At 44.6% G+C, this 18,523-nt stretch overlaps 1 protein-coding gene across 1 annotated transcript in view; it reads left to right on the forward strand.

Moving 5' to 3' along the window:
* EXT1 (exostosin glycosyltransferase 1) overlaps positions 1–18,523 on the forward strand; it is a 261,124-nt gene that overhangs the window by 201,332 nt on the left and 41,269 nt on the right. The window contains exons 2-4 of the mRNA XM_066578521.1: positions 5,730–5,823; positions 6,998–7,105; positions 14,924–15,043. Coding sequence (XP_066434618.1) covers positions 5,730–5,823; positions 6,998–7,105; positions 14,924–15,043 — 322 coding nt within the window. The remainder of the gene's footprint in view (positions 1–5,729; positions 5,824–6,997; positions 7,106–14,923; positions 15,044–18,523) is intronic.

Raw genomic sequence — 18,523 nt, forward strand, 5'->3', positions numbered from 1 at the left:
CGTTCGCTCTGTAGACGGACATCTTGTGTTGTTGTCTTGATCTGTTCTGTATCAGACTCTTGATTTCTTTTGGAAACTTTGGCAAGTAAAGGCTATGACTGATGACCAAGACTGGGAAAATAAAGGAGGTGAATTGTGGATTAAGTCTAGCATAGTACAAGCATTGACTCCCATGGTGCTCTGGTTACTTTCCCATCTCTTAAGTGCAGTGACTTAGGAGAATGGCGCTAGTAGGAAGGCATGCGGTGGCTGATTAGACACTGCAGGGTCTCTGCAGACAGCCTCTGTTACCGAGGATAACGTCAAAAGCAGAGTCTCAAGCAGCCGCTTAATCCTTACATTGATTGACAAGGTCGACACATCAATGCAGAAATTACAGGAGAACCATTTTCAGCTGGATGATATTTGAGGGAAAACAGACAGGCGATATTCAGCCGCCAGGAGAAGGGTTAAAGCTACATGCACCCCGCACATATCCCAAAAGCTGGGGCTTTATGACTGGTGGTGAATCATTTAATGGAATTTCCTAGCAAAAAAAAGTCAATTTGTCTTTATTTGCATTATTTTTTGTACATTTTTTTAGATGTTTTGACGTCCTATAAACAGGTTTACGTGGATACTTCTGCATTAAACATGATCTGTTCCATTAACCTGATGTAGACGTTCTAAACCTCCTGACCGGTTTATTAGGATTTATAGTTTTTGGGTATTTGGTAATGTTATCCGTAACGGAGATGGTCATGTTTTTTACATGCCGAGATGTTCCCGAAATACGGTAGGAGATGCAATAAAGATCATGCTGGAGGACTTTCAGGGCAGCCTTGGGTTTTAGGCTGTTCTACTGCTTTTTTTTTTTTTAAACATTATTGATTTTATGAATTCCGGAATGAAATGCAAAAACACAATTTTCAGATTCGTGACCCTGGCGGATATATTATTTAGATGTTTGGCTTGTATATTAGCCTGGTTATAATAGTTACAAGGAGGACATAAATGGGTTTAAATTGAAAAACCACATGAAATACTTTACTTGTGTGGAGCATCACATTCAGTAGGTCCCAGAAAACCAAAAGATCTATGCTCAACATGTTATGGACGTCTATAGATATTGTTCGTGGAGCTCTTGTTTTTTGACAGTTTGATATTTAGGTACTTTATGGTAACTTAAATTGGAGCTTGTTCAATTATCTTGGCACTTATGTTGACAAATTGACCTTCTAATAGAGGTTGTGTTTTCATCCAGATGCCTCAAAATTCAAGCAGGTTGAAGGAGCATTAAATGTTGTAAGTCGCATCAGGTCATGAACTTGTGACTTGATCGTAGAAGACTTGCAATTGAGAATGTTGCAAACATTTGCTAATTATGCTTAGTCTTACGTTGGCCAATAGACATTGGATTTCTATTGGTGGGTCATCTTTGAGTTTTCAGATCCTTGCCAAAACTCAATTAGCATTTTATAATGGGTGTTGAGGATGTTGACTTTCAAGTGACCTTTTCTATGGACAGTACAATGTCAGGATTGCTCATTGTTTTTGAGCAGCTTTTAGTCTTTGAGAGACCAATAAAATTATGATTAGAGTTTTTTTCACCTGCACTTTTGGATATAGTCTTTCTGCTTGTTCAGATCTTCTTTTCTCTCAAATCTTTACCCATAAAGTGATTGTGCGAAGATAAAGCATTATCACCTGTCCACAGGAGTGGGATAACAATCCAGTCGGAACTCTACCAATCTCTAGAATGTGAATCCTGAAAGTCCCTCCATGAATGGAGTAATTGGTCACGCATGCGCACCATGACTTCTTTAATTTGAAAGGGAGTGTCAGAGACTGCCGAGCACTTAAAGGCAACTATCTCCGGTGGTGCACGTGTGACAGCCACTCCATTCGTATGGGTACACTGTGAACGCCTTTGCTCAGGATTAGTGGATGTCCCACCGGTCGAATCCCCACTGATCAGAAAACTATCCTGTAGACAGGGCGCATAACACTCTGCCTTAGCAAAAAACCCTTTTAATTTTCCATTCCATACTCCTCCAAACTCTTGAGACCTCTTTAGGGCAATCATTAGCTTTATCTTAATGCTCCTTGGCCCTAATCCATAGTTGGTAGAGGCCCCCTTTACATACTGTGCTGTATCTATCTAGGTATCTATCGCTGTATCTATCGCTGTATCTATCGCTGTATCTATCGCTGTATCTATCGCTGTATCTATCGCTGTATCTATCGCTGTATCTATCGCTGTATCTATCGCTGTATCTATCGCTGTATCTATCGCTGTATCTATCGCTGTATCTATCGCTGTATCTATCGCTGTATCTATCGCTGTATCTATCGCTGTATCTATCGCTGTATCTATCGCTGTATCTATCGCTGTATCTATCGCTGTATCTATCGCTGTATCTATCGCTGTATCTATCGCTGTATCTATCGCTGTATCTATCGCTGTATCTATCGCTGTATCTATCGCTGTATCTATCGCTGTATCTATCGCTGTATCTATCGCTGTATCTATCGCTGTATCTATCGCTGTATCTATCGCTGTATCTATCTAGGTATCTATCTAGGTATCTATCTAGGTATCTATCTAGGTATCTATCTAGGTATCTATCTAGGTATCTATCTAGGTATCTATCTAGGTATCTATCTAGGTATCTATCTAGGTATCTATCTAGGTATCTATCTAGGTATCTATCTAGGTATCTATCTAGGTATCTATCTAGGTATCTATCTAGGTATCTATCTAGGTATCTATCTAGGTATCTATCTAGGTATCTATCTAGGTATCTATCTAGGTATCTATCTAGGTATCTATCTAGGTATCTATCTAGGTATCTATCTAGGTATCTATCTAGGTATCTATCTAGGTATCTATCTAGGTATCTATCTAGGTATCTATCTAGGTATCTATCTAGGTATCTATCTAGGTATCTATCTAGGTATCTATCTAGGTATCTATCTAGGTATCTATCTAGGTATCTATCTAGGTATCTATCTAGGTATCTATCTAGGTATCTATCTAGGTATCTATCTAGGTATCTATCTAGGTATCTATCTAGGTATCTATCTAGGTATCTATCTAGGTATCTATCTAGGTATCTATCTAGGTATCTATCTAGGTATCTATCTAGGTATCTATCTAGGTATCTATCTAGGTATCTATCTAGGTATCTATCTAGGTATCTATCTAGGTATCTATCTAGGTATCTATCTAGGTATCTATCTAGGTATCTATCTAGGTATCTATCTAGGTATCTATCTAGGTATCTATCTAGGTATCTATCTAGGTATCTATCTAGGTATCTATCTAGGTATCTATCTAGGTATCTATCTAGGTATCTATCTAGGTATCTATCTAGGTATCTATCTAGGTATCTATCTAGGTATCTATCTAGGTATCTATCTAGGTATCTATCTAGGTATCTATCTAGGTATCTATCTAGGTATCTATCTAGGTATCTATCTAGGTATCTATCTAGGTATCTATCTAGGTATCTATCTAGGTATCTATCTAGGTATCTATCTAGGTATCTATCTAGGTATCTATCTAGGTATCTATCTAGGTATCTATCTAGGTATCTATCTAGGTATCTATCTAGGTATCTATCTAGGTATCTATCTAGGTATCTATCTAGGTATCTATCTAGGTATCTATCTAGGTATCTATCTAGGTATCTATCTAGGTATCTATCTAGGTATCTATCTAGGTATCTATCTAGGTATCTATCTAGGTATCTATCTAGGTATCTATCTAGGTATCTATCTAGGTATCTATCTAGGTATCTATCTAGGTATCTATCTAGGTATCTATCTAGGTATCTATCTAGGTATCTATCTAGGTATCTATCTAGGTATCTATCTAGGTATCTATCTAGGTATCTATCTAGGTATCTATCTAGGTATCTATCTCTTAAGAGGCAAAAGGGGCCCTTGGGCATCCTTAGGCTCAAAGGCTATTGTGCAAATGCTACCTCTGCATGCCTTATTGCAGCGCCCATGAAGCTACCAGACGTGTCTTACTGACATAGATGGTCCTTAGACCTTCGATCCTTTTAGAATTATGTGTCCATCCCTCCCATCTCTGAAAAACCGAATTCTCTACTCACTACGAAGATCTTCAGTGTATGTAGGAAGCATTGATCATAGTAATTCGGTAACACATTATTTTTGCTTTTTTTTTTTTGTTTTTAATCCAAAATTTCCATAAGAAATAGTATGTTTTTAGGTATTGATGGGTTAGACACCTAATTCTCTAACACCAAACTGAGAATTTTAGGAAATTTTCCTTCCAAACATCCTAGGAGAAGTTTTGAGGTGATTGATTACACATTCTGTCTACATAGCACATATAGTTTCTGTGAACCATGTGTTTAGCCATTATTGGTTTCTGACAATTAGAGTTCTTCACCATCATTAATTGTACCTTTCAACCGTCACACATCTCATTATCTTTCTGCCGATTGTAGACAAGCATGGCTTTGGCAGTAAATTGAAGCTTCAGATACTTATTAGCATGGGAGATGTATTCAGCGCTCGTGAATATGCAAATACTTTTATGACAAGTCCAATAACATCGGACATCTGCTTGGAGTTGTGCTAATCATAAACCTGGACTTTAAACATTCACACGCAGTTTAAGAAAAGCCCAAAGTGCGTGGTGTTTGCAATTTTGTCTTTTAGTCGTGTAGCACTTTTTTTTTCCCACTGCAAATTAACTGTGCATGCTTGTTTAAGCAAATGATCCTTTTGCAAATTGTGTCTTTTCCCAGTCATGGACTGAAGATTGCCTGACACCTATGTATGTAAAAATAGTCTGCGCCGGCTCTAAAAATGAATCTGGCTAACGAAACAAAAGTGTAATGCCTGCAGGCTGCGATTAAATTAGTCTATTAGAATTCTGAAATTTTATCGTCTTTTCATTGTCAACGAGCACCTGTCTTAGTTTTGCGGGTGGTTCGGGAGAGGAACACGGCAGGTTGGCTTCCCCACCAGCGGAATGACAGCATTAGTGGCATTTCAGGCTTCAAAATGATTTGAGACTTCTGCGATGATTGCTTCTAAACTTCTTACCAAATTGGAATTTTTTCAGACACGGTTATGGCTTAAGTTTGGTAGGTAAGAGTAGAAACTATTTCTCATCATCGAAAGCCAAGCGACAGTCGGAGAACCGTTGTGGATGGGTGTTTTTGTTATGAGACCTTTAAAAGTTGATCATTTTGTAAATTTAGCAGAGGGGCAACAGTTGGGGTCATCGTTGTGGCATACAGTGCTTGTCGCAGGTCATAAACTATGATGTAATTGGTGTGGCTCTCTTCATGTGGATCCAAGTTTCATTACACTTTGTTTATAGGGCAGCCATGAACACTTACACAGTGTAATAAGGCATTTTATTGGAATTTATGAGCATTAGATCTTCTGGAAGACCAAAACATTTTGCACCCGCTTCTCAAAAATGAAATTTCTACCCTCCTGGGCGTGGGGCATTACTATACAGGAGGTGACGTAGATGTTTTTGATACTGGAATGTGGCCATTTTACCTATAAAACATGTATTACACCACTTTTTTCCCCCTATTTCTAGAAGGTCTAAAGTTAGCTGAAAACAGTGAATTTTTTTTAGGATTATTTTTGGGAAATGTTGACCCTTTTTTTGATATTTTCATACTGACTTGTCAATATGTGCAAAATAAGTTCCTGTGTTTTTAAAACTTCTTCTTTTCTCTCTCCTTTAGGTATGATTATCGTGAAATGCTGCACAATGCCACTTTCTGTCTTGTCCCCCGTGGCCGCAGGCTTGGATCTTTTAGATTTCTGGAGGCTCTCCAGGTAAGTAATTTCCAAACAGAAAACATATTACTGTACTTGCCTCTTAAATGAACATTAACTTTTCACGCAACTAACAACCTGCAGTGAAGGAAATAAGTATTTGATCTCTTGTAAGTTTGCCCTCTGTCAAAGACATGAACTGCCTATAATTTTTAGGGTAGGTTAATTTTAACAGTGAAATACAGAATATCCCCCCAAAATCCAGAAAATCACATTGTCTAAATTATATAGATTTAGTTTTGTTTTACCCCTGATCAAATTTGAAGTGCCCGCCACTAGGGGGGGTTCCCTTTCAATACCTTTGCATTCCACTGCCTGTCGTTAGGCATTTGGGTTCTCTAGTAACAGGGACATGGGGACACTGCTAGTTACTATGTAGATGGGCACTGGGTTCAGTCCTCATGTGTCTCGTTTGGCAAGTAGTAAAAGTCCAGGTGCCCTAAGCACGGTTATCTAGTTCTCCAGAGTGGTGTCTGGCCCCAGATACCTGATCTATAAATATTAGTCCTTAGCAGGGTTTTCTTCATGGTATCTATTTTCCTTCCTTGCTCACGCACTCACTGGGTCTGATTATAGTCAAAGTCAACAAATTTCAGAGGCCAGGCGAGAGCAAGGAAGCGACTGGTTTCAGACAAACGTGCAGCACCCCAACCGTAGGGCATGTGGGAATCTTAGGACACACACTCTTCTCAAGGTACTGAATTGATAGAGCTCAATATCAGCTGCCAATGACGGCCTGGGCTGCTTTTGAAAAATTTTTGAAAACTCAGATACACTTTTTAAGCCTCATTTGCACAGTATTATAAGTGTCACGTTCATATCGGATTCTTCCAACAATCTGCAGCAGAGTTCCAAGGCCGATCCTCGGAATTCAGCTATGGATTTTCTTGCAGATCAGTATGCAGATTTACTCTATGCGGCAAATTCAGATGCGGCCACCTGATGCCGATTCCGCATTCAAAATGTAATAAAAGATAAAAAATCGGATCAATTCTTGAACTTGACATTTATTTCTAGATTTGGGCATGGAATCCGCAGTGAAGTAATGCACAGAATCCATTTTCAAATAACCTATTTAGTAATTGTGGGACTACCAGTTTTATTTGCTTGATGTTTTCGCGTGTCAATGGCGTGGTGCCGTATTGCCTAATGGTCCCGATGACTTGCTCCACAGGCCGCATGTGTTCCAGTGATGCTGAGTAACGGATGGGAGTTACCATTCTCCGAAGTGATTGATTGGAACCAAGCCGCAGTTATTGGGGACGAGAGATTGTTACTACAGGTGAGAGCAGGAACAATCGTGATGGCGGGCACCAGCCCGTCGTAGGTTACCCACGGTGGTAATTCCTGTAGTAATGGAGAATTTTGATTGGCAATTATGATGTTTGATGTCACAGTCATGTGTTCAAAAACTTTTCGTAAATAGTTTCAAGGAGTGTTCCGGTGATAACCAGCTGATCAGGGATGGTCTGACCACTGGGATCCCCACGGATTGCCAGAACGGGGGTTCCATGTGCCAGAAAGACTGGCAAAATAAATGCGCCCGTGCTCGGCCACCACTACATTCATTCCAATGGCATCGCCAAAAATAGTATTACTCAGCAATCTGTAGTGTTTTTCATTACGATTGGGGTGCCAATAAGAATTCCGCACATCGTACCATCTACCTTAAAGGGGTTGTCTCGCGGCAGCAAGTGGGGTTATACACTTCTGTATGGCCATACTAATGCACTTTGTAATGTACATCGTGCATTAAATATGAGCCATACAGAAGTTATTCACTTACCTGCTCCGTTGCTAGCGTCCTCGTCTCCATAGTTCCGTCTAAATTTGCTGGCAGCTTGCTTTTTTTGACGCGCTTGCGCAGTCCGGTCTTCTCCTTTCAGCACGAGCTGCTTCAGTGTGCTCCCCGCTACAGCTCTTCTGCGCATGCGCAGACGAGCTGTCACTGCTCGGGAGCGCGCTGAAGTGGCCATTCTGTACCTTCCTCTGTTAGAGGAAGGTGCAGAAACTGGAGCCGCCCAGCAGTGCCGAGAAGCCGCCCAGCCGTCCAGCTGTCCCGAGAAGCCGCCCAGGTAAGTGATGGGTCGGGGGTGATGTGTCACTAACAGGTGAAGGTCTCGGGCCACAGCGCTGGGCTCCGGAACCTAGCGCTGGGCCGAGGGGCCTTCGTCTGTTGTCAGGGTCTAGCGCCGGGGGCCGGGGCGTAGCGCTGGGGAGCCGGGGGCTAGCGCCGGTTACCTGCTGCCTGGCGGTGGGTGACTGGTCGGCGGCGTTCAATCCCGGGGTCCGGTCGGCGGCTGCGGGGCGTCTGGTTGTCAGGGAGACACAGCTGGTAGCGTCTCGGGAGCGCGCACGTCTGGCTACAGCAAGCGAAGGGAAAAGAGCCGGCGGCCATCTTGGGAAAACTTTTATAAGTTGCTGAAATGCGGGAACAGTAAGTAGAAACCGGCTAGAAAAGTCATTTACAGGGGGGCTTAGTAATGTATGGTTAATTAGGGGACTGGGCAAAAAAAAAAATTCACTGCTTCCTCGAGACAACCCCTTTAAGATCAGCTCTGCTTGTGCATTAGGGAGGAAGAGGTGCCATTGCCAAAAATCCACAGCAAACCTGCCATGTGTGAACGTACCCTAACCATTTCATATTTTCAGTAAATCTTACCGGAGCCGAAGGGTTAAAGTTCTCTTTAGCGCCCTTTTTTTGATTTGAGATGTATTTCTTACCTGGCTGAATTTCCATGCTACCTGCAAGATGGGTGAATAGCCGCCTTAAAAGGAGCAAAGTGAAGTGTGGTTACTGCTAGAAATCCCGTGGAATGTGTTAAATAGCAGGCGCTCAGTTTCTCATTTTAATGCGATGCAAAAAACTATCTGAAGGAATGACGTAAATTGGTCATCCACCGCACATGGCGGTCATCTTTAAAGTGGCAGCGTCCTCTCGGGTAGCGCTGGATCTCCTTTCATCTGCTCCTCCTGAAGGCTGCAGAGTGGTGGCCCTCCGTGCTAATCTCTGGCTTCCTCGGGAACATGACAGACCTGGGAATAAGAACATATCGGAGCCGCTGCATTAACACCTTCCCTTTAATGAGAAGTAGATGTGTTAATTCCTCGGCTGCCTCTACATTTTGCTCTCCCGGCGGTCTTACCAACTGCATTAACATTTTTGTGGCTTTTTATGGATGAAATTCCTCCATTGGTGTTACTGAAAAATAAAGTGAAGATTTCAGGGACCGTCTGACTGTAATCTCCCGAATGTAAGGCCTGAGCGCGGCACAATAGGGTGAACACTAAAAAATTATATTATGTGTATTTTTTGGCATATAAGCATTTTTTAAATATTTTTTTAGACTCATAATAAAGATCTTGCCATATAGAGATGGGTCATAGGCTCAAATGCCCATTGTGGGTCATATTAGTACTTGTAAGTCGCACCACGACTTGCTTTGAATGCCATTAGATTAGGAGATTATAGGTCTACACTGCCATCTTTGGTCACGCAATCCGTGGTGCAGCCATAATTGCCTTGTAGCCCTAGCCTCAAAGGGGTCTTCCAAACAGATGCTATTGATTACTTCTACTCAGGACAGGTCATCAGTAGTTGATTAGCTGAGGTCCGCCACTCAAAACCCCAGCTGATGGGTGGTCTCAGGAGTACAGAACGGAAGCAGTTCACTCCGATCCCTGTGTAGTGGCCGGTGCTGGTAATTTCAAGTGTAGCTGTCAAAATCAATGGGGGCAGCACTTGCAATTTCGAGTGCTGGCCATTACTCAGCTTAGAGCTGTCTACTTCTGCTCCTGTGTGTTATGGTGCTAATAGCGGGCATCATAGCAGCTCATTGACCGGGGTCCTAAGACAGTAGACCCCAGCCAATCAAATATTGATCACTTATCCTCAGGAAAGGTCATCAACAGTGTTTGCCCGGAAAACTTGTCTAACGAGGTTGTCCTGGACTTTTATATTAATGGTCTATGCTTAGGATAGGCAATCAATATCCAGTCGATGAGGGTCAAATCCTGGGAACACCACAGAAAATGTGCTTAAAGGGATGCAGCGCTAGGTGGCCTCTTTTTTTTTTTTTTTATACCAGTCACAGCGCCGTACATTGTTGGAAAGTCAATGTGCGGTAGTACAGCTCAGTCCCATTCGCATGATTGGGATTGAGCCGCAGAAAGGTTAACCTGATTGATAGGACATCTCAGGCCTGAAGAAGAGGCTGTAGCTCTCGCTCATTCAAGAGCCTCTTCAAACGTTGACCATTGAGGGTTCCGGGAGATGGACCCCCACTGATCTGATATTGATAACCTATCCGATGAGCGAAGTTTAATGGTGACCTCATTGAGGCAGGAAGTAGCTAGCTGCTTCCCCTACCTTGTTTGCAATAGAAATATCCCAGAGTTTTTGATAACTGCATGACAAGGAAGGTAAGACTTGGTTGAAAACATTCCGGTCATGCTGTCCACCTATATACAAGTACAGTAAAGGTTTAATTCTATGGTCTTAGCTAGAGCTATGCGAGCGTACTCGCTAAGGGCAAATACTCGAGCGAGTATTGCCTTTTGCGAGTAACCCGCCTGCTCATCTCAAAAGATTTGGGTGCCAGCGGGGAAGGAACGGGGGGGAGATCTCTCGCTCTCTTTCTCTCTGTCACTCCTCGCAACTCGCAACTCATGCCTCGCAACTCACGCCTCGCAACTCACGCCCCACCCCCGCATCTTTTGAGACGAGCGGGCAGGTACTCTCAAAAAGAACTACTCGCTCAAGTATTTGCCCTTAGCGAGTACGCTCGCTCATCTCTAGTCTTAACGATTCCCCGTCTAATATAATTGAAGGAGACCTCCTCTCCAGGTTTCAGGGTGTTCTCATTTCTGACCCCCACATTCCTGTATTCTGCCGTTTCACTCTTCTCTCGCGCTGCTCCCATATCGAGCGACTGCTGTTCCATAATTAACAATGTTTTTAAGGAGCTGGCAGCCGGCCCGAATATTCGTCCTGGGAAATGATTTTTTTCCTGTAGTTACACATTCTCATTTCCCATTTTAGACAAAGTGGGAAGTTTTGCGATTTCCCTGTGCAGCATAACACCCGGCATCTCTACAAGAGCCGAATCCCTTCTCTCTACTTCAGTTTATTTTTTATTTTTTTCTGCATAATGCTCTTATACGATTATTGCTTTGCCTAATTACTTTTTCGGGCAATTACCAAATCCTAATTATTTCTGTAGAAATTCTATTCTAATATGAATATTTTCGTCTCCCTGCCTCAGGACACGTCCCCCAATGAAGTCTGATATAATCAACATCTTTTCTGAGTTTCCGCTAAGTACTTATATGTCCAACCACCCATTCAATCACGGGTTCACCGTCAATGAACAACAGCACCTCGCCTGTCCACAGGTTGTGTACGGTATTACAGTTCAGTGTCATATACTTCAGTGGAGCAGAGCTGCAATATCACACTCCACCCACAGACAGGTGAGGTGCTGTTTTTAGACTAAAGCAGCCATGTTTTTCTAATTCCGCAAATGGGACGATGGAGCGATGCCTCTACAGCAGCACCTAGTTGAACGGTCTTGTCACCTGAGGTCCTGAAAGTGGTTCCACCCTTGACCTATAAAAGGGCTCTTAGAATAAATAAAAATACATTTTATTTGTAGAGCTCCAACTTATTCCACAGCGCTTTCAAGTAATTTATTTATTACCCCCCACCAAGCTGGGTGCTCATTTTACCCGCCTTGGAAGCATGGAAGGCTGAGGCCTCATGTCCACGGGGACAGATCCGCAGCGGGTCACCCGCACCCATGATCCGCGCCCCATAGGGATGCATTGGACACCCGCAGGTAATTAAATACCTGCGGATGTCATTTTCCCTTGAGGCGCGGATTGCGTGTGCAGGAAAACACCCGCAGCATGCTCCATTTTAGTGCGGGTCTCCCGCGGGGACGGCTCCCGCAGGATTCTATTGCAGCCTATGAAAGCCATCCGGATCCGTGGCACACCCACAGCTGAATTCCTGCTCTCCGGCGTGGGAAAGCAGGAGTTTAAAAAAAAAAAAAAAAAGAGTGCGCGGCACGCTGCCGGCGTGCCAATTACATCCTCCGGGCCGAAGAAAGAAGATCCGGCCGCAACGGAGGGCAGATCCGCAGCATCCGGACAGGTAAGTAATGCTTATTTTCAAGCCTCATGTCCGCAGGAAAGGAGAGACCCGCTGCAGGATTCTGCATGAAGAATCCGCGGTGGGCCTGATTTTCCTCATGGACATGAGGCCTGAGTCAACTTTGAGCGGGCTACCTGAACAATGCAAAGATTAAACTTGCAACCTTCAGGTCGTGAGTGAGAGCTTAGGACTGCATTTCTGCTGCCTTAGCACTCATAGGCTCCTTGTGTGTAGTGACAAGTGGATGCATGAGGGCACACAAGGCGACTGGGCACAGGATGCCCCCGACAGACCGCAACTAGAGAGTATATTCTGACCAGCACGGCAGATCTAAGGGTTTCATTGTCAGTAGTGGTAATACCCGACATGCCAATACCCTATTAATAAAGCCTGCAGGGGGCAGATTTGTAGGTCCTATCTTCAGATTACCAGGATGCACTGGGCCACACGCTAATGTTTTTTTCTTGCTATAGCCAGCATTGTAGCCCATGGATCCCCGTTATGTTTTTTACTATTTGCGATTGGGTTTTGCATAGAACTGTTCTAAACAGCCATTTATTTTACACTATTTCTGGCAGAGCCTTTTGCGCACACTACGCCCGGGACCGGTTTTGGTTGCTAAGTATTAAATTGGGTTTAAGTAGCCTTTAAATGTATGCCACATTAGGACGGCTGCCCGGCATTTAGCGAACGAGCAGCTGCTTCCTGCTATCTGCGTAATATTTGTAATACACGTTGCTGAATTGATTCATCCCCTCAGATGATTATGACGGACAGCTTGCTGGTTTATATAGTTGCCACTATTTTGTTGTGGTGGTTTGTTTTTGTCATTTACTATGTTGCAAATTGGAACATTCATCATTTTTATGTCTGGGAGATTTGTGTAGTAAGAAGGCTTACAAGAACAGCGCCCGGTGTAATGACGGCCTTTATTCTCCCTCTACTAAGAGAGTCTTAAATCTAGGTCTTAACGTGGGAGACAAGCGTGGCGTGTCTCAATGGCAGAGGATTCCAAAAACATGGCATCTTTCTTCCTAAAATAGCGCCATACCTGTCTATAGGTTGTGTGTGGAATTGCAGCTTCGTTCCATTGCCTTCTTAGGACCTGAACTGCTGTACCAGACACAAACCATTGACAGGAATGGGCGCTGCTTTTGGAAATCAGTCATGTTGTTCTGTCCTTGTATGACCCCTTTGAAAAAAGTATTTTCTATGTTGTAGACGGAATCTAGAAAATGACACATTTACACTGAATGGACCATAAATTAGAGACCCCGACCCTTTCATGATTGGAGCTTTCATGGATGGAACTTAGACCCGTGACTCCGGATTTCAGCATACAATCACATCGCAAGTTTTCCGTGGATCAGTTTCAGTGTGAATCCCACTAGATGGGAAAATCCCACGATCAGAGTAACCTTCTATAAGGCCTGGTCATCGATGCTGGACTAGTCGGGCTAGGATTTCACTGCCAGCCATGTGCGGTTTTCTTATGCAGCAATGTGGACGGCATGCTGAGAATGGTGTGATTTGAAGAAAAACATCCAGCAAAAGGGGATCATGTGGATAGAAACAACTTGTCATTGAAAGGGGTCAGAGGAGGATGTCAAGAATCATTATGATAAACTTGCACTGCACAGTCAAGCAAACTGCAGCCGAATACAATGCTGGTTCCCCAACTAATGAACACACAATTCCTCCATCCTTGGAACAGATGGGCTTTAAAAGCAGACTACCAGTTCCAGTGCAACTGTTCCTATGAGACACAGTAAGGCAAGACTCCAGTGGACAAGAGTGCAAAAATTGGACTACTGAGCAGTCCAGATTTCTGCTGCACTATTGTAATGGGAAGTCAGAATTTGTCACAAGCAGCATCGATGAACCCTTCCTATCAGGCTGGTGGAGGTGGAGTAATAGTGTGGGAAAGGTTTTCTTGGCACACCATGGGGTCCTTTGGACGGATGCCATTATTTCCAGCTTGTCGCCTTGTTTTCTTACTAGGTGTTGATGCCACTAAAGACACTTTGCAGAGTCCCGCTCAGTAGGACCTATTGGAAACTGTGTCACTGCTGTTACACTGCTTATAAACAGATGTAGCAGAGCCAAGTGTCATTTGACATAATGCACAGTGACTAAGTGAGTTACAACTATTGCCGACAATGTTTAACTTTATTCTCTAATCGAAGTGAATTCTCTGCTCCGGACCCCACTCTGTTAACCCGAAGACCCCTCGCATACCGTTCATATACATTTGACAGTTTTTGTTAAATTCTGCTAATCTATGGGAATAGGCTGACTGTTTCGCCCAACAATTGGGCATACTAGTGTCTGGCAGCTGCTTAATCCTCCTCACCCCCTCCCATGGTCGTCAACATGCATTCCCAGCTGGTTTGAGTATGGTATCGCCCCCACAAAAAAGCAGTCCGTGGTAAAGATGTACGACCGCTTTGATCAGCTCTGCTACATCTGTACCCGCTTATGAGGCGAGTGGTAAAAAAAAACAAAAATTTCATTCCCCCGCCCAACCCACATGTCCAATAAGGGTCCAGCTTGAAGCGTGTGTAAAAGATATCTATCTGGCAAGTGTATAATCTGTGTTTCTGTCATGACCTGCGTGATCTTTATTTCATCTATCCGAGGAGGAACACGCTTTTCATTTTTCATTGTGGCAAGGCGAATTATTCACCAAGCTGGTACAGAGCGTCTCCATGTTGGAGGTGACCCCCGTTGACAGATTGCTTTGGTTCAATAAAGTTTTCTATTCGGGGTAAATTACTTGTAACGCACTTTTTCTGTGTCTTTTTTTTTTTTTTTCCCTCTTCTCTTCCGCCGGCTCCGAACATAAAGTATATTCCATCTGGAGGCGTCGTATTCCCAGCGGTGTGTAGATGTGATCGGGTTACGGTGTTTGGTGGAGGAGCTGATTGTTGTGTCCTTGTTTTACAGATTCCTTCTACAATCAGGTCTATCCATCAGGATAGGATCCTCGCACTTAGACAGCAGACGCAGTTTTTGTGGGAAGCTTATTTTTCCTCAGTGGAGAAGATTGTATTGACTACACTAGAGGTGAGCAGCCGAGAACGCACTTTGGTTAATGGCGCCTTTCTTCGGTCTATACGTTATTGATTCTGGTTTCCAATTTGCCTCCGCAAACCAAAAAAAATGTTTATTGGGTCTTTAAAAAAACGTATTTGTTGGGTATACAGTGAAGCAATCCTCCGTTTTGGGACAAAATTCTGAGGGGGCAGCGTATATTACTATTTCTATGCCCATGTCCCTGCGATCCACCAGTTTGGGATCCTGTTTTCAGTTGTCTATGAAGGCCATTGCAATTTTCTAGCTGCCTAATGCACAGACTGCACTGATTTCTGATTGGCTACCACTGATCATATGAGCAACGGTGGCCAATCAGAGAGCAGGTATAGTGCATTGGTAGTCTGAAGGTTGCGTCGGCCATCTTGAACAGCTAAAAATGGAACCTGAAACGGTGGATACAAGGGGCATCGGCACAGAAGACCAACAGCATGTAATAGAACTGCCTCCTCTGGTCCCGGGAAAAGATTTTGCCCTGAAACCAGGGAGTTGCTTTAATTCTAAGTCAGTCTGTGTTTTTTCTTGATGTTTTTCCAGTACACTTATGCAAACATCTTGGCATGGGAATATATTATAGATTCGGTTCCGTCTACCTTTACTTGCACTCTGTTCACACTTGCGTCTGTGGTTTCTGTTCTCCTTTTTTTTGCCATGGAAGCAGGAAAGCGGAATTCCTGCTGGGTACAGATCTGTCCACAAGGTAGGTGATCCGTGTGGGGTCTTGCTACTAAGAATGGGGGTCCCGTGTCCCTCTCTGCTCCTCACAGCTCGCTCACTGCACACCTTTTAGGGACTGAACGGAGCAGTGGTTGCACGGGCGTAGTTAGCCCGTAGTGACGAGAAGAAAGACATATGGGGGACCCTATTCCCGAGATCAGTGGGGGTCTTGGTGGTGAGACGCCCACTGATCAAACGTCTATCACCTATTCTGTGCCTAGGTGATAACCTCTTTTAAAGGGGTTGTACCAAGATTGACTTTTATGTGGTGTCAAGTGGAACAGGTGGTTGTTGTTCATGCCAATGTAAAAGTATGGCAAACATCGACACTTCTGAGATCTTTACCCTGTACATATGTGGGCAGAATTTTAAAGAGCAACTGCACCCTATAAAGAAATTCATGCTGTGTCCCGAAGTCTTACAACTCGGACAGCCCCTTTAAAGCCATTCTACCTTGTGTGCAGACTAGAGATGAGCGAACGTACTCGGTAAGGCCGATTTCGCAATCGAGCACCGCAATTTTCGAGTACTTCACTACTCGGGTGAAAAGATTCGGGGGTCGCCGGGGGGCGGGGCGTGGCGTGGTGGAGTGGGGGGTAGCAGCGGGGAACAGGTGGGAGCCCTCTCTCTCTCCCTCTCCCCCCCACTCCCCTCTGCAACCCCCCCGCTCACCCACAGCGCCCCCGAGTACTTTTCACCTGAGTAGTGAAGTACTCGAAAATCGCGGTGCTCGATTGCGAAATCGGCCTTACCGAGTACGTTCGCTCATCTCTAGTGCAGACCCATCGCAGAGTGCACTATATCTCAGGACCTGTTCACATGATGTTGCAGGTTCCATTCCTGGTTTACATCTCAAATCCAGAAAAGTGGATGAGGACAAAAAATAACCCATCTCTGGCACAGGACTCGGCACTTTGGGGAGAAAAATTGAGATTTTCATTTTCAGCAATCTCTTCTCAGTTCTTACTTTTAATCTTTTTTTTTGGCATTTTGTTGCTAAATGAGCTAAAAATACCGATACACCTATTTGTTTTTATTTTTTTTAAATTTTTTTTACAAAAGGCATATATAGTGTATATATTTAAGGAAATATCATAATGAATACAAACTATGCACACCCCCCAGTCATCCCAGCTCCCATGTACTATGCACCCCCCAGTCAGCCCAGCTCCTATGTACTATGCACCCCCCAGTCATTCCACCTCCCATGTACTATGCACCCCCCAGTCATTCCACCTCCCATGTACTATGCACCCCCCAGTCATTCCACCTCCCATGTGCTATGCACATACCCCCAGTCATCCCAGCTCCCATTTACTATGTGCCCTCCTCAAGCCCTCAAGTATTGAGCACACCCCCAAGTCATCCTAGCTCCCATGTTGTATGCACTCCATTCAGTCATCCCAGCTCCCATGTACTATGCACCCACCCCCAGTCATCCCAGCTCCCATGTACTATGCACCCTCCTAAAGTACTGAGCACACCCCCCAAGTCATCCTAGCTCCCATGTACTATGCACCCCCCAGTCATCCCAGCACCCATGTACTATGTACCCCCCAGTCATCCCAGCACCCATGTACTATGCACACACCCCCAATCATCCTAGCTCCCATGTACTATGCACCCCCCAGTCATGCCAGCACCCATGTACTATGCACACACCCCCAATCATCCTAGCTCCCATGTACTATGCACCCCCCAGTCATGCCAGCACCCATGTACTATGCACACACCCCCAGTCATCCTAGCTCCCATGTACTATGCACACACCCCCAGTCATCCTATATCCCATGTACTATGCACACATAAAGTTGCCACCTTTTGTCACGAAACAATACCGGCCATGATAAAAAAAAGACGTGATAGATTAACCCAGCGCCAGCTTCAAATTGGCTGGCGCTGGCTAGCCAAGCAGAGCATTATCTTTGCTGGAAGCGGGAAATTCAAGTCCCGCTTCCAGAAAGAAATGCTCTGCCGGCACGGAGGACATCGCAGTGTGACATCGGGGAGCTGTGGCACCTCTGTTGGGAATCGCTCAGAATACCAGCCTCAGTGTCAGATGGGCGGTCGGGGCTGATACTCAAAAATACCAGTCTGTAATATGACCGCAGAATACCGGCCAGGATGGTGAATTACCGACCGGGTGGCAACCCTATGCACACCCCCTGCTTCCATGTACTATACAAACACCCCAGTCATCCCAGCTCCCATGTGCTATGCACACACCCCCAGCTCCCATGTGCTATGCACACACCCCCAGCTCCCATGTACTATGCACACACCCCCAGCTCCCATGTGCTATGCACACACCCCCAGCTCCCATGTACTATGCACACACCCCCAGCTCCCATGTACTATGCACACACCCCCAGCTCCCATGTACTATGCACACACCCCCAGCTCCCATGTACTATGCACACACCCCCAGCTCCCATGTACTATGCACACACCCCCAGCTCCCATGTACTATGCACACACCCCCAGCTCCCATGTACTATGCACACACCCCCAGCTCCCATGTACTATGCACACACCCCCAGCTCCCATGTACTATGCACACACCCCCAGCTCCCATGTACTATGCACACATACCCCAGCTCCCATGTACTATGCACACACCCCCAGCTCCCATGTACTATGCACCCCCCCCAGCTCCCATGTACTATGCACACCCCCCCAGCTCCCATGTACTATGCACACACCCCCAGCTCCCATGTACTATGCACACACCCCCAG

The sequence above is a fragment of the Eleutherodactylus coqui genome, chromosome 9, assembly GCF_035609145.1.
Source record: "Eleutherodactylus coqui strain aEleCoq1 chromosome 9, aEleCoq1.hap1, whole genome shotgun sequence".
Taxonomy (NCBI): Eukaryota; Metazoa; Chordata; class Amphibia; order Anura; family Eleutherodactylidae; genus Eleutherodactylus; species Eleutherodactylus coqui.